Genomic DNA, 24,350 nt, shown 5'->3' with positions numbered 1-24,350 from the left:
CTGTTTACTGCAAAGAAATCAATTCTATCTCCTAGTATAAAACCAGCTAGTAGCTCAGGAACAAGATTTTCTAAACTCATAGGCAACAAAGTGGTCTGCACTACATTAGCAGATCACAAGAGAATTACAGATCTTTAAAAATCCTTCATAGAATTTTTCTAGTCAAGCAACACCTATCCAAACTTCAACATATTACAAGAATTATAAATTAGATGAGAATACTTTGCATCTTGCCAAGACTGGTAATTTTCCCTTGTGTGAACAATTGGGTTGGAAATTGGTAAAGACGGTTATCATCTACAGGGGTCAAAACGTGTAACTATAAAAGATTAAACCATTTATATCATCATCTGAATGTTTCTAGTTTGATTGAACTTGTCACTTATTTCTGTGGATTTTCATCATTTTATATGAGAAATTATTTTCAGAAGTGCAATGATAGAAATCAGCTCATACATAGTTGGCTTTCATGTCTTATACTTTTCAAATCATTTAACTGCTAAAAAGATGAAAATGAATTATTTAGGAACAGAGATAGGTTCCAAAGTAGTACTTAGAACCAAGTAATGAATAATTTATGAGTTGGTATTCAGGATATATATATCCCAGTAGGTGGTGGAAAGACTATAGAATTAGGATTTAGCAGATGTAAATTTTAGTTCTATCACACTTAATTACCTGCAGTGTAGCATAATTGTCAAGAGAATAGGCTCTAGAGTCAGACCCTTTAGTTCAAATTCTGGATCTGCCATTTACATTGTGACCTTAGGCAAATCATTTCACTGCTCAGAGTTTCTTCATCTGTAACAAAGATGGTACTCCATACTACTGGTCTAAGGTTTAGAAGAGGTGATATGTGAAATGTTGAACAGTGTCTGGCAGTTAGCATTCAATACACATTAGCTATTGATCCATTATTAGCCAGGAGACCTTGAACAAGTTATGGCCTCCCTGAATCTTACCTGTTCTGCTAAATCTTCTAGGATATTGTAAACCTAGGAATATAATGTGTGTGAAACTGCTTTGTCAACAGTATAACACTATCAAAGTATAAGCCGATGATGGAATTGCAAGTGTCTGATAAGAATGGTCCTATGGGCTCTGGAGAATAGAATTAAGCCATGACTGCTATGATCCATGGCAATTCTGGCAGTCGTGAAGCTCTGGCTGGGTAAAATATACCAGTGAAAGCTATCCTATAATACATTGCCTTTTATACATGGAAGTCATGCACTGACTTCCTTACTCTGACCTTTTTCTCCAGGAGTATGCAGGAATTTACAAAGCCCATTCCCACCTCATACTCAATCCCTTCTTTGGCTAAGGGTCATAGCAGGACATCTGTCTGAGCTGTGGGAAGCGATGTGCAGCCATGACACAAGGATACTCCTTGAACCTCATGTAATCATAGCAGACCATGGTCTCACAGCTCATAGATTTGATAAGCTGGTCCAACCATCCACCACTATCCTGCCAAGAGTCAGAGCTCCTGGGAGTAGCTGCCACATGAAATTCATCTGCAGTTTCAACCACTCTTGGTCTTAAACCCAAGTGGTAAATATTGGGGGTGGGGTTAGAAGAGGGTAAATGTTTACTCTTCTCTGAATAAGAGAACACTTTGCTCTCACCTCGTAAGCCAGATAAAAGAAACTAAACCTATTACTTTTATGAGTGGTATTCCAAACTTCGTAAAAAGTGTTGCTGAAGAAATACCCGTTTTAATTTTCCTGTGTAGGATTTGCGAAGAAATCAAAAGAGAATAGCTGAATTGAATGCCACTATAAGAAAATTAGAAGACAGGAATACTTTGCTTGGAGATGAACGAAATGAATTGGTGAGTTCTAATCGGAATTTTTTATGTTTTGGTAAGCATTATGTTGTAGAAGTACATATGATATTATAGAGATATAGCATGATAGAGAAAAGTACACAAATAATAAAGGTACAGTTCAGTAAGTGTGCCAAAAGTGATATACCCACATAACCACCACCCAGATGAATAAGTAGATTACCAGCATCTCAGACCTCCTCTTTTTATGACCCCGACCAATCACCACCCTTCTAAAGTTAACCACTACACTCTGTTCTATCATGATAGATGTCTATGACCATTTTTAAAATTTGTTATAAATGGAATCGTACAATATTTACTCTCTTGTATCTGGTTTTTTCCCCCTCAGCATTACGTTTTTGAGACTCATCCATTGTGTTCCATGTAGGATTCATTCATTTTCATACTCTAATATTCAATTAATATACCACAATATACTTATTTTTCTATTGTTAATGAACATTTATGTAATTTCTTAACAGTTTCAAGCTGTTAATGGTGCTGCTACATGTCTTTGGTGAGAAAATATGTTCATTGCTGGTGAGAATATACCAAGGAACAGAATTACGGCATCAGAGGGCATGTATATAGCCAGCTTCAGTTAGTTTAGAAAACTAAACAGTTTCCCCAGCTGTTCAAACAATTCACATTCCCACCAGCAATGTATGAGGGTTGTAGTTTTGCCACATCTTTGCCAAAACGCAAAGATAATTGTTCATTTTAGTCATCTTGATGGGTGTGAGGTATATTTTTATAGTGATTTTCATTTTCATTTTTCTTCTTAAAAATGAGGTTACTTTTCAAATTTCTCTTGGCCTTTGGGTATCCTGCGTGTTTAGCCCTTTATATTTTGCTCATTTATTTATTGTGCTGCCTTTATTTTCTTATTAACATTAGGAATGTTTTTAGACCATCTTCTGGATATTTGTATTTAAAGTGTCCTGCTCTGTGGCTTATATTTTATATTCATAATGGTGGTTTTTGGTATAAAGAAGTTATGTCCAGCCTTTTATTCTTTTAAATATCTGCGTTTTTTTAGGTCATAAATTTCTCTCTAAGTACGACTTTAGCTTTATCCCATGGTTTCTTATTTTATAATGTATTGCTATTTAATTCAAATCTTTTCTGATATCATATAATTTCTTCTTTGAAATTTTAGGTTACTCAGAAGGGTGTGGCTTAATTTCCAAATATTTGAGTTTTGCATGATTTTTTTGTTATTGATTTCTATCTTAATTTCACTGCAGAGAACATTCTATATTATTTAGTATTATTTCATTCCTTTAAAATTTTGTTGAGATTTACCTTATGACTCCAGCATATGGTCAATTTTATAAATGTTCTATGTTCACATGAAAAGAAGGCATACTCTGTAATTATTAGATGCAGTTTGAGTCAAGTTTATTAATAACCTTGTTTAAAGTCTTCTATATCCTTACTGATATTTTGCCTGCTTTTTCTCCCAACAGACTATTTGTCTATTTCCAGTCTTAAGTCTGTCAATTTTACTATATATATATATATATAGTAATATATATATATATATATATATATTTCAAGTTATGGTACTAGTTATATATAAATTGAGATTTGTTATAGTTTTTGGTACATTGACCCTTTTATCATTATGAAATTTTTTTTTTTATCTCTAGTAAATCTTTGTGTGATATTAATTAAACTATATTAGATGTTTTCCCTTTAGCATTTTCATGACCTATAACTTTCAACCTTTCTCTGTTGTATTTAAAGTATATCTTTTAAAAGGAATATTTTGTTAAGGATTATGAACTGTGATTATTGATGTATGGTACATTAGACTTATAGATATTTCCTTTTTTGTGTGTTTATCTGCATTTTCTATAAATAGCTTGTACTAGGTAAATTTAAATATTTAAAACCCTTGTCACTGACCTCCAGAAAAGAGACAAAGTTAAAAATAGTGTGCCCCGTGCAATAATTTATTTGTCCATATATGTACTCAGTATTTAGTATTAATACTTCAGGTACTAAAGCTCAAAATGAAGGTTAAATGCGATTATTTATGAAATATAAATTCAATTTTGGCCTTTGATATAAAATGGGAGTTTTCAAATGGCAATTGGCATAGAGTTGGGGAATACTGTTTTAGAATCACAAGAGAAGCTTTTTCAAATATTTGTAGGTAGCTACCTCTCCTTCCCTGGCACTTCCCAAAATGTTAAGTTCTCAACGGTAGTAAGTACTTTAAACATAGTTCTGACATACCCCTTCGTTGTCCTTGCCTTGGAGCCCTCTCCCTCGATACGTACGTTTAGAACCATTAGTGTGAGAACTTGAACATGGAACTCCATTGTGTATAGGGTGACCATAAAACATGTCATGCAAATGGGAAAGTTCTGAGAGTAAAAGGGGAGACTATTAGCAGTTACCTCAAGATAATATTCATAAACTTAGACCAGTGGTTCTCAGCTCGAGACATTTTGGCACTATCTGGAGACATTTTTGGTTGTGACAACTGAGAGGGTTGTTACTGACATCTAGTGGGCAGAGGCCGGAGATGCTGCTAAACATCCTGCCCACAGTGCACAGGACAGCTCGTTTCAATGAAAAATATCTGGCCCCAACTGTCTAGAGGCCGAGAAACTTCCTTCGACTAAGCAGGCGATCCAGAATATGGTCACAGTTAATTAGGCGGAGGTGACAATACAACCATACTTTTCCAAGCCTTGGTGACAATGAGGTGTTCTTAAATACAGATATCAGTAGAGTGTCAAAGGTTATGTTTTGTTTTGTTTCCTCAATAAAATTTTCTTAAAAATAAACAGCTTTAGTTGGGAGTCAGACTTGGCAAGGTCTCTGACGGAAAGAACAGACTTTGGGGGACAGCCAGGCTTGGATTTGGGTCCTGGTTGTATTATTTAGTGACTGCATGATTCCAATGAGCTGCTTTATGTCTTTGAGCCAGTGAGGCCCAGGGAGAGGTGTGAGCAGGGTGGGATCAGGGCTGAGCAGAGCAGGGTAACTGGGCTGGAGGAGTCGGGGGCAACAAAGAGTGCAGTTCCCTTTTCTGAGCATTTCCAAAAGCAGACCCTCAGCAGCACCTCCTTTAAGGTAATAGACTGATGGAGGGTGATGAAGAGTATGATGAAAAGCCATTAGAGTCAACTGTAATTTGTGTCTTCCCAGTTAAAACGCGTGCGGGAAACCGAAAAGCAATGTAAACCTCTTCTGGAAAGGAACAAGTGCCTCGCCAAGAGAAATGATGAACTGATGCTGTCTTTGCAACGTATGGAAGAGAAACTAAAAGCCGTGACCAAGGAAAATTCAGAAATGGTGTGTACCACAGACTGCAAAATGGCAGCTTCCTCTTTTATGTGACGCCAATTACCTGACTGACTTACGGCTCTTTCTCCGTTTTTCTTTGTTGTTGTTTTTTTTTGTGTTTTTTTTTAAATACAATGCTGTTTATGAAAGGTTGGATTTTCCCTTATGTAAGCAAGGAACCTTTAAGGAAAAAATGCAAGAGAAAGTTGCTGGCTCTGATTTTATGGAATTTCTGAATTTGCAGAATAGCAGAAGTGCTTCCAGGAATCTGCACATTCTCCAAAGTCCAAAATAGAGAAGCAAAGTTTCAATATAGCTCCTCAGCCACAGGCACCTCCTTCCAAGAATTTCACTAACGTGCTCTTTACAGAACTGTACAGTGGCTATCCCTCATCTTCTAAGAGCTTGCATAATAGTTGGGAAATGGATGCCATCTTTTATATAATGTATGGATAAGTGATATGCTAATGCACTCCTTAACAAACTTCGAGTATAGCTGTAGAGATCTTCAGGCATTCCCAGTGATTTTGACTTAGAGCAGATAAAATGTACTTGAGGGTTTTAGTTGGGATGTGTGTGTATTGAAACTGGGCAATTTTCAAATTTAGCTAGAGCCTCATGAAGTTTCTGCAGATATTTTATGTTAACCCTAACGTTTGGGAATTTTAAAGTCTCCACCTGTCCTTTCTTCTTTTGCAATCCAGAGAGAAAAAATAACATCCCACCCGCCCTTGAAGAAATTAAAGTCTCTAAATGACCTCGATCAAGCTAATGAAGAACAAGAGACAGAGTTTCTAAAACTTCAGGTCATTGAACAACAGAACATTATTGATGAGCTCACCAGGGTAGGTCTTGATCAATCTATAAACTCTAGGCTGTTCCCAAGGGCAGGTGGCCAAGAAATCAGCATACACTGGAAGCGCTTAATTTTGGATTAGCCCCAAACACCCAAGTTCATATGTTCAATTATGTAAACAGGTTCAGAGACTCTATTCCAAAAATACTTTATATTACTAAACTGTTTGATATCGTTTCAGTCATAATCTGATTATAAGCAATTGTAATAAATTAATTTGTTAACTAATTTTGTAACACAAATAATACCTGCAAAGCACATTAAAAGAACTTTCAAATGCATTGTAATGTGACTAGGTAGGTAGTGTGGGTATGTATATCTTATCATTGACATCCAGTATCAAGATTCTGAGACTCAGAGATTAAATATTTTGCCTACAAATAACAGGACCCTATGCTTCTTTTCCAACCCCTAAATAGTGTCTAGCACATAGTTGCAGTTTAATAAATATTTATTGTATGAACAGCAGCATCATAAGTACATGACAGAGCTGAAATTCCAGTCTAGATCTTCTAACCATGACTCTAGTACCTAGTGAAGTAGAGCAGTTATGACTCCCATTTGCATCTGGCTGAAGTCTGTTACCAACAGTTGTGAACTAAGACCTTTAGTGCCTTTGGGTTTCCTCTTTGCCTCTCTGTCTTTATTCTGTGAATGACAGCTCTGGCCACTCTCACTTCAAGACCAAGCCAGGGCCTAGAGAGGGGAGGAACTGGTGGTGCGGGGTTTTAGGCAACAGTCTCCAGGGTAAGGTGAGCAGGATGATTCATCACCATTGAGGGAAGAAAAGATGATAACTTCTGTGTATAATTAATTATGGTTCATCTTTTTAAAGTTTTCTATGTTGGGTCTATGTTATAATGCATGTACTATATTAGGAGGGTAATCTAAGTGTAAATTTTAAAAGTTTCAGATATATGGAGGAGGTTGCATGATTAAAATGTTTTTACTTAAAAGGTAACAAATTAAAAAGATTAACACCACTGGCTTTAAGCAGATTATTTATGAAACGTGGTCTTCTGAAGTGCTATGCCCCTCACTTCATTTCTACACTCTTAATTCCTTAATAATACATAAATCTCACTGATGCACTAGTGCAGGAATTTGCTTGGCTTTAAGTATCCTGAGTTTAAGCTAAAAGTTTCTTACAGAATTTGGACATGCCTAGGCGTGTCAACCAGATTTTTAGGGAGACACTTATTTCATTGAGCTTTGAATTTGTATATGAATTATTTAGCTGATGAACACTAAATTCCCAGGATATCTCCACTCCCAACAAGAATGAATCAAGAAATTATTTCTAGATATTCTTTTAGTTTCCCAGAAAATTCCAGTGAGAACACCACCACCCCAAAAAAGAAAACACTAGATGATTTCAACCAAGTAGATACTCTGTTCCCATCTTCAGAGGCTTCAGGTGAAAACAAGGATCCAAACATACTCAAAAGATAGCTTTCTATGCCTTTCAAGTAATTAAATTAAAAGAATAAGATTTTACTTTATTGTGAAATGATATTTTTTCAATACTTAAATTTAAAGTGATTTTGGGTCTGAGAAAACTGAAGAATTATGCCTTGGGAGAATATGAGTGTGTATTTTCAAAGCTACTTGATCTTCAAGTATAAAACAAAGGATTCTGATTAGAAACACAATGTGCTTCCTGAATGGGAGGCTTTCAAATCCACATAGATTAACAGGGAAAGTTGTAGACTATTCCTACTCTGAAAACATTTAAGTATAAAACCCAAAAGTTGCTGAAATTTACAAAACACAATCTTATTTTAAATAGAAATATGTAATATCTCGGGAAAAACAACTGTCTGCAAAACAAAAAAACAAATTAAAAAAAAAAGTATAAGGAAAAATGTACCAACTCAAGGTCTGAAAAGTCCTTCATCTGTTTTCCAGGACCGAGAAAAACTCATCCGTAGGAGAAAACATAGAAGAAGTTCCAAGCCAATTAAGGTAATGAGGAAACTAGGTTATCAGGCTTTTGTCACAAACAGCCAGAAAAGTGAGGCTTGCCAAGGAATCTTATTGCAAAGATGTGATAAATCAGATGTTCCTGAACTTCAGCAAACCATGGGCTTTATCTACTAGAAGAAAATTTCTTCTCTTGATATTTTTCAGAAGTCCAAAAATGTTGTGTATTTTAACCTGAAAGGATTTGCTTTAATATGACTTTCTCTGATTAAAGAAGCCACTAGGTTTGACATAGAAAGGGTTGTCTGACAAGGTGGAGAATCACACTCCAAGGGCATGGAGTGATACGTATGATTTGATATCTCCCACTGAATATTAGTGTCTGACACCACCTTATAATTATATATTTTCATTATTCATTTGAACAACATCATTGATAATGATATTCCCAATTCACCAATATCTGTATAGCCTCTTATAATCCAGTTTTATTTGTCTATTTGTTTGATTTTTGTTCTTATCAAGCACATCATTTGGTTTCGATATGGAATTAGGCGATAAGATATAAGATTTGATAATCCTTTTCACATAGATACCTAGACTTTCATCTGAGTCCCTTGATTATATTTTAAATACTGGAGAGAATAAATCACATAAACTCATCATGTTATAAAATGTAATATAAAAAAGGCTCCAGAGTTTCTATGAAGAGAGCCAAAATTAATGAGTCTTCAAAAAAAAAAAACAGAAATGAAATAATCTGGGACAAACATTTATTGGAATGATTATGTTTGTATCCATACTTTTATTTCATCAAAGGAGCATTAAAGGATCTATGTCTTCTACCGTGTTTCCCCCAAAATAAGATCGGGTCTTACGTTAATTTTTGCTCCAAAAGATGTATTAGGGCTTATGTTCAGGGGATGTCATCCTGAAAAATCATGCTACGGCTTATTTTCTCGTTAGGTCTTGTTTTCAGGGAAACACTGTTTATTCATTTGTATCTATGCCAGGTGACAGTTCTCTAATAATGTCAACTTTACCCACTTTACTTGTGTCATAAATATGTGCTTTCCCTCCATTAGAGGCCTGTTTTGGACCCGTTCATTGGCTATGATGAGGACTCAATGGATTCCGAGACGTCATCTATGGCCTCGTTTAGAACAGACCGAACACCAGCTACTCCTGATGATGACCTGGATGAAGTAAGCTTTTCCACTTCTCTGGTCTTTTCTGATATTGTCACCGAAACTTTTCTTTAAGAGGAAGAAGACGCATTTCACTTTTTGTCTCCTTTATGACCAGCACAAAATGAGCTCATACTAGTGACCAATTTTGAGACTACGCTTGATTTTGTTACCTCTTAGAAAATAATAGTTCACCTATGTCATGTAGCCCTTTTTAGAAACCTCTTAAAGTTGAGCTCTCTAACTTGAAGACCTCTTTCAAAATAAAAGGTACTGTCCCAAATTCTTCATGTAGGAAAGGTGTGAAACGAGGAACAAACTTAGAATGAGCTTTTAGATATCACTTAAGAGAATGTTAAGCAAAGTGCTCTGTAGACCACCTTTATCAGAATCATGTAGGGGGTTCACTTCCAATGAAGATTCCTGGACTCTACCACATAACTCTTGATTCAGGATCTTGGGGGTGGAACTCCAAAATCTGCATTTTTCACAAAACTCCGTGGTGGTTGTATTATGCTCTGAATTTTAAGACCTTCATCTATAAAACTGTATTTTTTATAAACTATCTGGGGAAGAAGTTGTTGGATATGAATGTATTGAAAAAAAGTGAGACTGAAACTCTGAATACTATTTCCTTAAGTTCGGATCCATAATCAGGGTATAAGTTTTTCTCATTTGGATCCAAACCCAAATAGGTAATCCTCAGAAATGTAAAAATAAGCAAGTGCTTCTATTATTCAAATAAATATGTAAATATTTCTTCAATGCCCATTTTGAAAGTATTACAGTATCTGTGTTCATCCACATACTTTAGAATTAAGAGTAAAATTGCACAGAATCCAGAATCAAATAAATCTTTAACTTCTCTTTAGAAAGTGGGCAAATGTTAATATTTCACATTGAACATAGGACCTGAACATACTTTTTTTTTTGGACCTGGAGATGTAATTATTTTTTTGGCTTTCTTTTATCTTTTTTCACCTCAAGAGTTTAGCAGCTGAAGAATCTGAGCTACGATTTCGACAACTAACAAAAGAATACCAGGCCCTCCAAAGAGCCTACGCCCTCCTGCAGGAGCAGACTGGAGGTATCATTGATGCTGAGAGAGAGGCCAAGGTTAGTGGGCATCTGCAGAAGGCTCAGAATTGGCTTTTTTATGCTGTGGTCACAGCATAAAAGTATCATGGACCTTAAAAATATCAATAAGGTACCTTTCCTTGTACCATTCTTTTCACTATGGCTTTTGAACTGTTGTATTTTTTATGTCAACAAACCTTGGATCTGGAGACATTAGAACCAACTTAGATCGATGCTTTTGTTCCTTTTAGAAAGTTGAGTACCTTGCTATTTGAAAACTTACATTTTCAAAGGTAGACAATATTGAATTTTTATAATCCATTAAAAAAAATTTTTTTTTACTTTCTTGCTTGGAAAAAGAAAATTATCTTTCAAAAATCAATAATTAGCCAGTTTCATAGTTAATAAATGGACAGCATTACATTGACAACATACCAAGAATTTTCACTGAAAATATTTAATCATTGTGACAGCTCCTTCAGGGAGAAATTTTATCAAAGAGGAATTTGAGACTAAGAGGGGTTAATTGAATTGCCTAAGATCACACAGGGTAATAAATGGGAAACTGAGATTCCAACTGAAGTCTTCCTAAGTCAAGTGTTTTTCCATTGTGTCACAACTGCCTCTCATAAGCCTGTTTCAAAAATAAATAAATAAACACATGCAATACCATTTAGCATTTATTGAGTGCTTGCTGTAATCCAGGCATCATGCTAAGTACTTTACATGCATTTGTCTCATGTAATTCTAAAACAACCCTATGAGTTAGATGCTATTATTATCATCTTCTTTTCACAGGAGAAGAAAATAATATCTTAGTAGGAATTAAAAGTAGCTTAGTTAGCTTAAAACTTAGATTAAAGCTAGGATATGAACCTAGTTTTTCTGAATTCAAGTCATAACCACCATGCTATAACAGCCTCATAGATTAATATACAAGGGGCAAGGAGTGTGACCATCCAGTGATTTTATCCTACTTCCTACTTAGACAATCTATAGTATGCTGAGGAGGGTTGTAAGAACTACAGTGAGTTGTTTAGTGGGAAAGGATAGATATTGTAATTATGTATTTTTAAATGGTAACACATATACATACATGCACATACATATATATATATGAGTAAACATGTTCTTAAAAAGCACTGTGATTTGGAGTAGACAGATAAGTAATCATTGCAAGTGGATATATGTGTGTGCCTTCATGTTTATGCCCTAAAACTGTAATAGTTGTGTTTTCATTATCAGCGTTTACTAAGTATTCTTACCAATATAAGATTGGTCAATTAAAATAATAGCACATGTCTTGTGTTTTGGAGAGATGATTATGTAGAAACCAGTTCTCTTTCTCTTGTCTCATTTTCCCATCTAAATAAAGATAAAGATTTAATATTATTTCTGGCCATTAAAGTAAAAAAAAAAAAAAAACAAAAAAATCTTACCATCCTAAAACAAATCAAGATGTTAAAAAAAAACAAAAACAGTAGACTAAATTCAAAGAAGTCAAAATTGAAAAAAAAAAAAAGATAATATAGGTGAAAGGGAGTCAATGAAAACAAAAGACATAATCATTTCAATACCAGAAAAAAAAAATAGATTATACTCAATATCCATTCAAAGTTGAAATAATTCTTAGCAAAATTAAGCTTGGAATTTTCTTAACCTGATAAAGGTAAATATAATATTTAACAGTGCAAAGAAATATTCTCCTCCCAATAAAGAATAAGAAAAGGATACCTACCATAGCTGATTTTATTTGACGTTGTACCAAAAACCTATCTCGATCATAAGATGAGAGAAAAATATATGTATGGACAAAAAACAAACAAAAAAACCCTAATTTTTCACAGAAAATTGGATCGTATACAGAGAGAACAGAAGAGAATTTAAAAACACATTACTAGACTAAATGAAGTAGGGTTGCTCCATGAAAGATCAGTGTCCAAAACTGTTGACTCACACACACACACACACACACACACACACACACACACACACACACGATAGATACACTCATACATACCTACATAGATTTGGATTTAGATTTAGATATAGATATAGGGCACAAAGTTGGCTCTGAAAGAATGGAAAGATTTTGGAGAAGCAAAATGGGAGAAGGCTTTCCATAGGGGAACTTGTTCAAAATAGAGAGAGACGTGGAGAGTAGCAAGACATATTTCGCAAACAAGATCACCAGCAGGTAAGGGTTGAGCTCAGTGTTGATGAGTGTAGGAAAAGATTGGAAATATAAGGGAGATCTCGAATCCCAATCTAAAGAGCTTGGATTTTAACCCAATGGAAAAGGAGCCAATGAAAGTCCTAAGCAAGAATTTAGATCATAAAAATCATTTTAAGAGATTCTCTGGTCAAAAATTCTTCTATATATTTTGTTTCTTACTTGTTGAGTGCTAATCAAGGAATATGAGGGGAAGAAAAAAATTGAATTACCATTTTACTTACTGAGTTCTGGAAATTTGATTTCACTAGGCTCAAGAACAGCTCCAAGCAGAGGTGCTAAGGTATAAAGCCAAAATTGAAGATCTGGAAGCGACTCTGGCTCAGAAAGGGCAGGTAGGCATTTGGTTGCTGGCACTTCTGCCAATGCAGACAATTCAAACCGACCTTTCTCTAGATCAGCCTGTGCATGGGCCACATTCAGGACACGGCTTGGCTCTCCACAGTGACCTTTCTCAAACGGTGTCAGAATGTTCACCTCTGTGTTTCTGTCCCTGGTGTTTTTCTGGCCAGAGCGTGAACCCAGCTACAACAGCGAATGAGGTTGGGCAAGAGAGAGAATACCAGAGGAAGAGGAGCCCTGTACAAATAGTCTAGAGTGGTCCTAAACTGCTAAGAAAAAGACCCACCCCTCCAGCTGCATTCTTTGCCTCTATGCTACATTTATGGTTCTGCATTTTAATGTTTTCCATCCATATGTATCTAGCCTGTGTGCATTCTGACCCTTGTCACTTTTTGCCTATGTGGTCACTTCTGAGTCCCCAGAAGGCTGGTCCTGGATTATTCAGACTGAAAAAGGTAGAGATAGTGAGTGACAATGAAAAGGGGGATAAATTTTCCTGGCAACTTTGGCCCCGATGTCTTTGAATAAGGAGCTGGCAAGGGTGGGTGTCATTTACCAGGCATTGGCAGGCAAACCACCTGGGCGAAAAGAAGACAGTTCTGGCAAAGTGTTTTGACGACACATGCTCTTCCATGCCACTCTGAAATGCTGACTGCGCGATATTCTTTGTCAAACAGGATTCACACTGGGTAGAAGATAAACAACTTTTCATTAAGAGAAACCAGGAGCTTTTAGAAAAGGTATGTTGGGCGCAACACCCTAGTGGGGCAGAGGAGAAAATGATGAGAGATCCAGGAGCAGCAGGGGGTCCGCTCAGGAGTGGCACAGGGGCCAGGGGAAGGGGGGGCTTTTCGGCGCTGCGCTGTCCTCTGCTGCGTGCTCAACTGCATCCCTGTCACCGCCATCACCATCAGTGAAGTGGCACATGTGCATGGCTCTGCGCTGGCCATTGTGCCGATTTGAAAGGATGTGATCCCTGAAACCTACTGATTTGTTAACCGTGTATATATATAATGTATGTACTGTACATATACATATATATATACCCACACGTCCACACTTCGTATGTGGTTGTCCATCTACAAAAAACACACTATGAATAGGACTTGTTATTTTGTTTAAAGAAGTGACAGAATATGACTCAAAGACCATGATGCAACCTAGCGTAGACTGTGTTCTCACTTTTAAACTTTTTGCTAAGCTTTGCTATTTATATGTATATATATTTTTTAAATAAAAGAAAGCACAAACAGCACGTCCAGGGTTTTGCTCAACAAATCAAGATGGGAAACTATGGTTTAGCCCAATCAATAAAATTAATTGTGGGTATCTGAACATAGGTTTCTGATGTGTAGAAATGAAAAACAACAAAGATCATTTTAAGTTCAAAGGCAGTTTCTCCTTTGGTATTTACCTTCCACACATCTATTAGGTGTGGCAAAAGTAATTGCAGTTTTTGCAATTATTTTAAATCTTTTAAACCGCAATTACTTTTGCACCAACCTAATAGTGGAAAAAAAATACAAAACAATCTTAAATTTATTCTTGGCAAAAGCAGAATTTGCAAGCCTATTTGAATAAAGGAAATTATTCTGTAGGTCGACCCCAAATTATGTAGAAATTATTTTAGGATTATTTCTACGAGTATTCACTAGCCTTGACAAGTAATAAAAATGAACCATAGCACCCGTATGCGCATGAGAAGGGAAAGAAAATGCTTATCTTCCCTGCCCTCTGATCTGGCAAAATTAGGACATCCTATCTCACTTTCTGCATGATGAGAGACAGACCTGCTATATAGAAAGCGGATGAGTGAGTAGTCCAGGATTAAGAACCAGGACTCTCAGAAAGGTCAAGGGGCCCTATAAAGAAACTTCACCAGATATTGGCCCCTGCCTATGAATTGCAACCTGTGAACCACTGCTCTAATGGCTAGCCCTACCTACCAGATCTGGGACTCTCCCTAAATATTCCATCTCTGATCCCAACCCAAGATGCTAGGAAGTAGAATCTCTTTTGTGATCTAAGTCAACTTCACTAGACCACAAAAATGTAGTGTAAAAAACTTGAGTTGACTACATTAATTAATGTCACATAATATTACACTGTTTCCCAATTATTATTTTCCTATAACTTTGGTATATCGTGAGGCTATGAGAAAAAGAGGATTTCAGTAGTCTCAGAGATGCCCAGTAATAAGTGTTATTACATCTCTTTGTCATCTAAAAAATAATTCCCATTATGTCTTCTGTGTGATTTCCTTTGGTCTTGATTTCTTTGAGCTAAAAATCAAATTTTTTAGCTCAGCTTTTATGAGTAAAAGAAAACCCAAGTAACAATAAAGTCAAACATCCTACTTCAAGTATATATACTTGGGAAAGTAAAATTCATCCTATGCTAAGAAGCCCCTATTTTTTTTATTTCTACATTAAAGATTTTACATTGTTACAGTGCATATGGCCCACCAACACAGCTAATATCAAAGGCAGCCCCAAACCTATTGCATATCATGAAAACCCGTTGATTTCTTATGAACATGGTCCCTTGTCTATAGGGCAAAGCACGTTTGTAGACAACTAACTTAATTCCATGCTTCATGAGGTTATACTACAGGTCCTATAGGAAAGCCCTATAAGAAAACAGAAGGAAGAGATGTCACTTCTGAATGGGTAGTCTCTTACGGTAGGAGATGTTAGAGTTTGCTATGGACAGACGTGTAAAATTTCCTCACCTAGAAGAGGAAATGGGGGAAAGCTCTTTTCAGGCAGACAGATGAGCAAAAACAGCTCCATAAGTAGTCAGCCCATAGGTCTGGGCTGGGTTTCTACATTCTAGTGTGAGTATGATCACATGTGAGTGTGTGAGTGTGTAGAGGTGACAGTGATAACATTTAAAACTGGAAAGCTATGTGGTGACCAGACAATTAAGGATTTTGCATTGAATATTGTGGAGTTTGGCTTTACTTTGTAGGTAACTGGAATTCAGCAAAGTTGTGTATATGATCAGAGCTGTTTCAAAAAAGTTATTTCTCCGACAATTTGTAACTCCAGAAATGAGAGGTGTCAGTCTCCCTTTTACACTATTAAATCTAGTTCTGGGACACTGTCCCTGACCCCAGGAAGTACTCTCAGATTCGCTATTTACAGGGTCTCTAGACTTTCAGTGAATGGAGTGTCCTCTAAACATTTTCCTCTGTGACCCAAAAAACTCAACCAACAGATAACTAGAAGGAAAGCCAAAGACTTTTCTTATTTACATCGCCTGGGGATTTTTTTTTTCATGGTCTAGATGATTTATTCACTGAGTCAATGAACGCTATCCATGCTTGCTTTGCAAAGTTGTATTTGCAATGTTTACCTAACTTGAGGATTTACTTTATTAGATAGAAAAACAGGAGGCAGAAAATCACCGGTTACAACAGGAACTGCAGGATGCCAGAGACCAGAATGAGCTGCTGGAATTTCGAAACCTAGAGCTAGAAGTAAGGAAATGATGATAATAATGATGATGGTAACCATTAACAATATACACTGAGCACATCCTATGTGTGAGGTGCTGAATTAAGCATTTCAGATGCATGTTCTCATTGGACTTCACAACCACAATCGAGATTTTATAGATGAGGCAACTGACGTTAAATAACTTGCCTAAGTCCTGTGGCTAGTAACTGATAAAGCATTGATGCAACTCAGAATTGTCTGCTCAGATATTGTACTTTCAACACTATTACCGCCTTTATGAGCAAGACTAATGAATACTTTTTAAATAACTTACATAAGAGGTTTCAGACTTCATCAATATTTTATTGCTTTTAAATAATCATTTACATCCTTCATTGAATTCTGATTCATAAAAATGTCACCTCAAGAATTACATTTCAAAATGTGCTGTATACAAAAATATTTTATTGTTAGACACTTCAATTTGTAAGTCAACTTTCTAGTCTATAATATATTTATGCCAAAGGCTAAGAAGCAAGATAACTTGTTTTAGGAAATACTTTGATTAATCTGACCAAATTTCAGTCTTTCTTTCTTTCTTTCTTTCTTTCTTTCTTTCTTTCTTTCTTTCTTTCTTTCTTTCTTTCTTTCTTTCTTTCTGTTTTAGAAAAATATATCAATCAAATCAGGTTTTGATTGTATCATGCAGAATCTGGCTTAGGGTCTAGTTGAACGTATGTCGATATGTAAAAAAAAAAAAAAATCCATTTGATTTCTCTTATTTTGTCAGCAATTTCTTCTTGAAGTTTTTCAAATTAGATTTGGATAGAGTTAGCAGTTGATATGCTTGAGTGAAGAATTATCTTTGGTAGCCCCCACATGTCTTACTCACAAAGCTTGAGTGGATTGAATATGCAAAAGGCTGTTTGCTGCCATAAAACTTCATGGTCAAAAATCACTCTTTGTGATACCTGAAAAGCTCTAAATATTCATGTAGTTTAAATTGGAATTCCACTTCCCACATTTCCCCAATCAAAACATTTGCAAGATTGGACACCATCTATAAATTCTCTCTCCCATACCTATTAGTTAACTAATCAGTTATTTCCATTAAATGTAACCATGAACATCGTGAGTTCATTTTTTTAATTTCTTTTTTTTTTTTTTTTTTTTGCCAAATGTCATATTGATAAACTGCTGAAATAGCATAAAGAGAGAACACAGACAACTGGTTTAGTGTTTGATCAGTTGTTGCTTTTTTTTTTTAATTCCCATATATTCTTCACTGTATTTCAAGGAAAGAGAGAGGCGATCCCCTCCATTTAATCTGCAAATTCACCCATTCTCAGATGGTGTGAGTGCTCTACAGATCTACTGTATGAAAGAAGGTGTCAAGGTAGGCAGATTTTTTATGTTTGTAGAAAGTAGAAGAACTGGGAATTGGAAAAGGGGAGGTTGCTCATGACTTTTGTATTTCAGTCTCTGGATGTCATTTTCATACAAACTACATAAGAATTAAAATTGGGAAATCAATAGAGTATAAACAAAATAAATGTGTGACAGATGTGTGAATGGTAACAGCAAAGAACACAGGAAGCCATGATTATTTAGAATCGAGTAACATAAAGAATGGTACAGAATCATAATATTTATTGTGATAATTACCTTTAAATATCTAGAGGAAATGCTAAATAAATTCAGTATGTCAACAAGCATATTTCAGTTATGTCAGATTAAAAAAAAGTATTTGTCGAGTCCCTTTGTTGTGTTGTTTCAAGTGCTGTGAAATTCATCGTCTTGGAATTTTAGCATTAGAAGAAACCTTGAAATCACCCAGTCCACCATCTCTTTAGATATGTTTAATTTAGGGAGGTTTCTCTTTTGGAAGGACTTAACAGTTTATCACATATTGCTCACTTAGACAAAATATATTTCTATCTATAGGGATATTGGAATACATTTTAAATATTAAGATTGAATGGAGGTGACTCCACCTCTTGGAAAATATATTGTCCTTCAATGTAATGAAAGCACACGGTGACTATCTATTCCAGAGGTAAAGCTGGGAAGCCTCCCGCTATTCCTGGTCTCTCCTTTACCTTCTGCATGGCCCTTTTTGCTCCCACTCTGAGCTGCCAAATATACCTGCTTTAGTTGCCTTCTCTCTACCTGTGATATTGAGCTTAAGACTTTCCCCTTCCTAGTGGTAGGGATCTGCTATACTGCATTTGAACATAAGTAAGAAGAGAAAGTGGTACTAAGGAAGTAAAACATCGTGGTGGGCGGGGGGAGGGAATTAGGTAGTAAAATTGTGCTTCTTTGTCTTCCATCTTAAACCACTTCCAGGGTGTTTAAACTTCTGACCTTCCAGGGCTACATGAAAATTTGTAAACCAAAGCAATTTTTTGACTCAACTCTAATGAAATGAAAAGCACTTTACTTCATCTTTTCCTTAGATGCTTTTTATCTTAGATAAATCAAAAACAGCCTAATCCAATGGATATAATTTATATCCAAGGGCACTCTTTCAAATGGAGTTCAGCTTCTTTAAACTGATTCAAGGAATACAGTAAAAATCAGCTGTTTTCCATCGGATGGAAATAATGCTGAACACCTAAAAAAATAGAACTGCACTATAGTTTTCTATGTGGCAGTCAAAATCTCAACCAGGTCAGAATTCTGTTTATTGGAATAAAATTGGTTGATTATTTATGTTTATTACCTATTTTCTTTATACCCGAAATCTACCATAATTGAAAAAAAAATTAACAACTATAAGAAAAAAGTTAATGAGCTAATTTGAGTCCTTACTACATCCTAGACTCTTGTACACAAACTCGTTACCCTCAGGCTCAGCCTACGAATGAGGCATTTATTATCTCCATTTTGCAACTGACAAAATTGAGAATGAACTGTTAAGTAGTTTTCTGAAGTTCATATAGCTAATACTAAGAAGTGAAGTGGAAACTTAAAACTAGGCATGCCTGGTTGCAAACAACCCAAGGAATTACAGGTCTTAAAATGTCTTCTCTAACTAAAGGTTTAGACACTGAAAAAGTGGTAGGCTATGTCTGTGTGTCTTAGACATGAATGTATCTCCTTGATTTTGCAGGATGTGAATATCCCTGATCTCATAAAGCAGCTCGATATCTTGGGTGATAATGGGGTAAGTATCAATTAATTAAGTGCAGTAATGATATAAATTTGCCTAAAGAGTGGCAAGAATACTCGCCAATGTACCATGTGTAAAATAATATCAGGTGGGAGGCCATGTTCACTGAAGGGTGTAGTACCCTGGGGAGAACCAGCAGTTTATCAAACAACTTGACTACAGGATTGGAAGGATCTCTGGAAAGTTGCAAGAATGGGAACTGGTAGTGCTTTTCATGAGCAGGTTTGAGGTTTGAATGACGACCACGTCTGCAGTGATTAAAGCTAATTACCTTCTGACTGTTGCTTGGAGTCATCCAGTGTGAAATTAATCAGCCAGGCAGTTGCAAATAAATGCTGCTAAATAGTAGCGTTGGTGGCAACCCCTTAAAAATGGACCAGCAAATGATAATCCCTTTTCTTTCTGAAAACACCTTCCAGGCAGGGTCAAGGCATATTAATTCAGTGGGAGAATGATTCAATTGAGATATTAGATGAATGATATATGTAGGTTGAAGGAGTCATTTTATTCCCTTGAAAAATTATCAAAGGAGAGAAGGCAACCAATTAAACCACATCAGACTGCTGTGAAGAGATTACTCTTTAGTTCATTTTGATTTCTGCTCTTTGCATAACTTCACTATGAATGAAGTCTGCTTATAGTGAAACATAAAATCAAGTTAGTATTAGATATAAAAAAATCACAATAGACTTTTTACATGTTTTGAATGAACTCTTGGTTAAGAATTATTATTAAATAGAATAGAATATTTGGTCAGGTTCCATGCATGCATAAATAGTAGTGTCTGTGACCAGCACGTAGGCAATATTTTTGGATAGTGTAAATATTGTCAGTGTCTTCAGCTTATTTTCTTTCTTTCTTACTTTTTCACAGAATCTGAGAAACGAAGAACAAGTGGCCATAATTCAGGCCAGCACTGTACTGTCCCTGGCTGAGAAGGTAACAAGCTGTACTAACATTAAAATCATCTCAGTGTCGGGTTTAACACCTAAAGACCAGGCTAGGTTTAAAGGACATTTGTACAAGACTTTGCATTATTAAATACCTAATAAATATTCTATTTTTCAGGGTGATACAACCCCGATAAAACGAGAACACATACCCAAAAAGTCTACACACTGGTGGGGAGTGAGGTGATAATTCTTGCGTTGAAATCTCTTAAAAAATTTAATTCTTAAAAAAAAAAGTGGGAACCCCTCTAAATTACATCATTCAAGCAATCCCTATCAAGTTAGGGAACCAATTAAGAAGGGTTTTGTTATTAGAACAAAATTCAATCTAGTAAATCTGAAGATCTAATTGGCTTTATTAAGATACTCATGAATATGGAAGCATCCCATCTAGCAACTCGAAGGGTACTCCTTGGGGTTGTACAAAATGGATGGTTTTTATAGGAAGAAGGGTGGGGCAAAAGAGCTATTAGCAAAAGAAAAGAAATCATTTTTAGGTAGGTCTGAACATCTTTTGGGAGGGTTGGGGGAGGAAACTGCAAAGGTTTTATCATATAGGTTGCCTCTTCTCCCTATGGGGGATAGAGAAGGGCCCACGTAACAGATTACGTCATTAGTGTTGACCAGAAAATCCCAGACTGATTTATTAAGATTACATATCTGGTTAAGGTCTAAACTATAATTAGGTCAGATACTAAGTTTAGGTGTGGTATCATGGGCTTTAGCACAAATGATGCCGTTTTGGGCCTGTGGTTTTCTCTTTAACAGTTGAGAGGTGGTAAACTGGAGCATGGCTCTTTTTATAGGCTTTTCCTTGTGTGTGTACAAACAAATTGTTCCCAGCTGATTCTGTGAGTGGGTGGTGGTTCACTGTTCAGAAAGCCCAACCTATGGATTGTCAGAGTGTGCTCTGGCCCCCGTGTGTCTAAACTTGGTAAATGGCAGGAAGAGTGAGAGAACAGGAAAGAGCCAAATGGAGAGGCCTGATAATTGGCAATATTGGGGGTGCCTTGACAATTGGTGCATAGTTGAGTCATGTGTACCTGGTTGGATAAAATGAGAAATGTATAAGACCCTTGAGCTGCTTTCTTAATTCCCAAATGTGTAAAAAGCTCGTTATAAGTTAAATGAAACCTTGAGTGAACAATCAGCTTACTCCAGTCTGAAATGAGAGAATTCTACAGGTTAAATAAGCCAGTTAAATTATTCAAACAAAACAATACCATCAAGGAGAAAAAAAAATGGCAGAGGGAGAGGGAAGGACTGCTATAAAATAAAAAGATACTTAAGTAATAATGAAATGATCTTTTTTGGCATCCTGATTCAAGCAAACCAAGTGTGGGGAAAAAAAAGGACATTTTGCTAACAACTGGAAAAATGTTTATATGGACCAGGTATCAGAAGACAAAGGGAATTAACGTTAATTTCACGAGGTGTGGAAATGGCCTGTGGTTATGTTTTTGTTTTGTTTTGTTTTGTCTTAAAGGCCGTGTCTGTTAGGGATGCATACTGAAGTATTTACATGTGAAACAATACCTGGGATTTGCTCTTTAAAAAAAAAAAAAGAAAAACTCTACTCCTTCATTACGTGAAATACATCTTTTAATTTTGACTTTATTGTTAGTCCCATTTTACAAATAAGAAAGTTGAGTCTTAGAGAAATCAGGTAACCTTTCAAGGCCACACAATCATGAAAAGCTAGAATTGGAATTAGACCGAAAGCAGTCTGCCTCTGGAACCCACCCACTTGATTATTATGCTGCCCAATTGCCTCCTGAAGGGTAAGCTGATGTTTAACTTGGCGGAGATACATTATAAGAATTTGTTCTGTTAAGTCATATATGTGGTAGGCTCACAACATAATGTTCAAAGTCTAAATTTATTCAGGATGTTGATCAATGCTAACACAATGCCGTATAACAATGATACGTTTTAAGTGTTAGGAAAAATTTCTAAGTTCTTTTTATGTGATTTAAAATGTCTCTACTTAACAAAAATGATTCTTCAACACTTAGCTTTACTCAATTTTATATAGTAAAAAAATACCATTGCCCCACTCTCACCTGGCCTTCTTTTTTTTTTATCATGTTCCCTCCATCCATGGAGAATTGGACGTCCCTTCTGGTTGGAACTTGCCCCTCCCTCATTTTTACCTAATCATCTCTGACTCATTCTTCAGATTCCAGTACAATTGTCACTTCTAAGAAAGCCTTCCATTGAGTCCTCCAATGAGGACAAAAATGTGTTGGTTACCATCACAGCCCTGGTATCTAGCCCATTACCTAACATTCGGTAGGCATCAATGAATGCATTTGCTGGGTGAATGGATGAATGGAAAACTATGGTCTTGTTTCTGAACTAAGAGATGAAATGTACCAAGTTTCACTTCAGTTCTCAGTCTGCTTCCTGAACTCTAAGGGGATGAGACCAAGCACCTCAGTAGAGAGTACCATATACACCATATCAAGCAATCATGTCACAGGCTTTTTCTTCTTTAGTGGATCCAGCAAATTGAAGGAGCAGAGGCTGCCCTGCACCGGAAAATGATGGAATTGGAAAGTGACATGGTGAGTGCAAAGATGAGGTATCATAAAAATGAAGGCAAATGGAAAATGATTATTTACTCTCAGTTTTATCTGTCATTGATGAAAGAGCTTGTAGCCTTCCCATTATTTTGTGCATAGACTGAAACAAAAGTCCCAGAAGTATCCAATAATTTCAAGTAATAGTCTCCAAAAAACATCATGTTATATTTTTGTACTATTTCCAAAACTAATGCTAAAGAAAATCCAGTTAGGTGTTTCCTTTTTTAGGCTAAATAATTTATCCACCATTTATAATTATAGCAAACATTACAGAAATGATGGGTGTAACTCTGATTTTAAAAATCCCCAAGCCCCGTAAACGGGGTTAAATATATGGTCACGGAAGAAGAACTGACTCTGGGTGGTGAACACACAATGTTATATATAGATGCTGTATTAGAGAAGTGTACACTTGAAACCTATGTAATTTTACTAACGATTATCACCACAATACATTTTAATTTAAAAAAAACACACACACACACAATAAAAATCCCCAAGCCACCTCACACCCCTTAGGATGGCTACTATCATAAAACAAACAAACAAACAAGTGTTGGTAAGGATATGAAAAAATTGGAACCCTTGTGCAGTGTTGATAGGAATGTAAAAAGATGTGCAACCACTATGGAAAACAGTACAGCAGTTGCTAAAAAAATTCCAAATAGAATTACGGTATGCTCCAGCATTGCCACTTCTGGGTATACACCCAAAGTAATTGAAAACAGGGTCTTGAAGAGCTATTCACACACCCACATTCAAAGCAGCATTATTCACAATAGCTTAAACAGGGGAGCAACCCAAGTGTCTATCAATGCATGAATGGATAAGCAAAACATGCTCTAGACGTACAATGAAATATTAATCACCCTTTAAAAAGGAAGGAAATTCTGACACATGCTATGATGAGCCTTGAGGACATTGTGCTACGTGAAATAAATTAGTCACAAAAAGACATATACATACGGTTCCACTTATTTAAGGTATTCTAAAGTACTCAAACTCGTAGAAACAGAAAATAGAATGGTCCTCGTCAGGGGCTTAGAGGAGGAGGAAATGGGGAGTTGTTGTATAGAGTTTCAGTTTTTCAAGATGAAAAAGTTCTGGAGATGGGTTGTGGAACAATGTGAGTGTACTTAACGCTACTGAACTGTACACTTAAAAATGGTTAAGATGGTAAATTTTATGTTGTATGTATTTTACCACCATACATTTTTTTTAAATCCCCAAGCCTAGGAATTGGTGATTATTAACTTACAGCCATACATAATAGAATTTTATAACTCTCCTGTCATTAATGTCATTATTAGTAAAAAAAAAAAAAAGAAGAAAAAGTTGGTAGTGGTTCCTATCAGATTAAGGAAGCCTATAATAAGAAGAACAACTTGCATTTTATATAGCGTGTGACAGCATGCACATCATTTGATTGTGTTTTACACAGGGTTTACATT

At 36.0% G+C, this 24,350-nt stretch overlaps 1 protein-coding gene across 4 annotated transcripts in view; it reads left to right on the top strand.

Moving 5' to 3' along the window:
* JAKMIP2 (janus kinase and microtubule interacting protein 2) overlaps positions 1-24,350 on the top strand; it is a 134,258-nt gene that overhangs the window by 94,317 nt on the left and 15,591 nt on the right. For 2 of the 4 annotated variants that reach the window (XM_019739109.2, XM_074313733.1), the window contains exons 5-17: positions 1,736-1,834; positions 4,997-5,143; positions 5,839-5,979; positions 7,899-7,955; positions 8,999-9,118; positions 10,088-10,216; positions 12,662-12,745; positions 13,430-13,492; positions 16,135-16,233; positions 17,490-17,588; positions 19,305-19,358; positions 20,238-20,303; positions 22,813-22,881. In XM_019739109.2, coding sequence (XP_019594668.1) covers positions 1,736-1,834; positions 4,997-5,143; positions 5,839-5,979; positions 7,899-7,955; positions 8,999-9,118; positions 10,088-10,216; positions 12,662-12,745; positions 13,430-13,492; positions 16,135-16,233; positions 17,490-17,588; positions 19,305-19,358; positions 20,238-20,303; positions 22,813-22,881 — 1,227 coding nt within the window. The remainder of the gene's footprint in view (positions 1-1,735; positions 1,835-4,996; positions 5,144-5,838; positions 5,980-7,898; positions 7,956-8,998; positions 9,119-10,087; positions 10,217-12,661; positions 12,746-13,429; positions 13,493-16,134; positions 16,234-17,489; positions 17,589-19,304; positions 19,359-20,237; positions 20,304-22,812; positions 22,882-24,350) is intronic. The other 2 variants (XM_019739110.2, XM_074313734.1) reach the window with 2 other exon arrangements.

Source organism: Rhinolophus sinicus, linkage group LG10 (genome assembly GCF_036562045.2).
Source record: "Rhinolophus sinicus isolate RSC01 linkage group LG10, ASM3656204v1, whole genome shotgun sequence".
NCBI lineage: Eukaryota > Metazoa > Chordata > Mammalia > Chiroptera > Rhinolophidae > Rhinolophus > Rhinolophus sinicus.
Note: the sequence above shows the minus strand (reverse complement) of the source record. Positions and strands in the feature narration are given on the sequence as shown.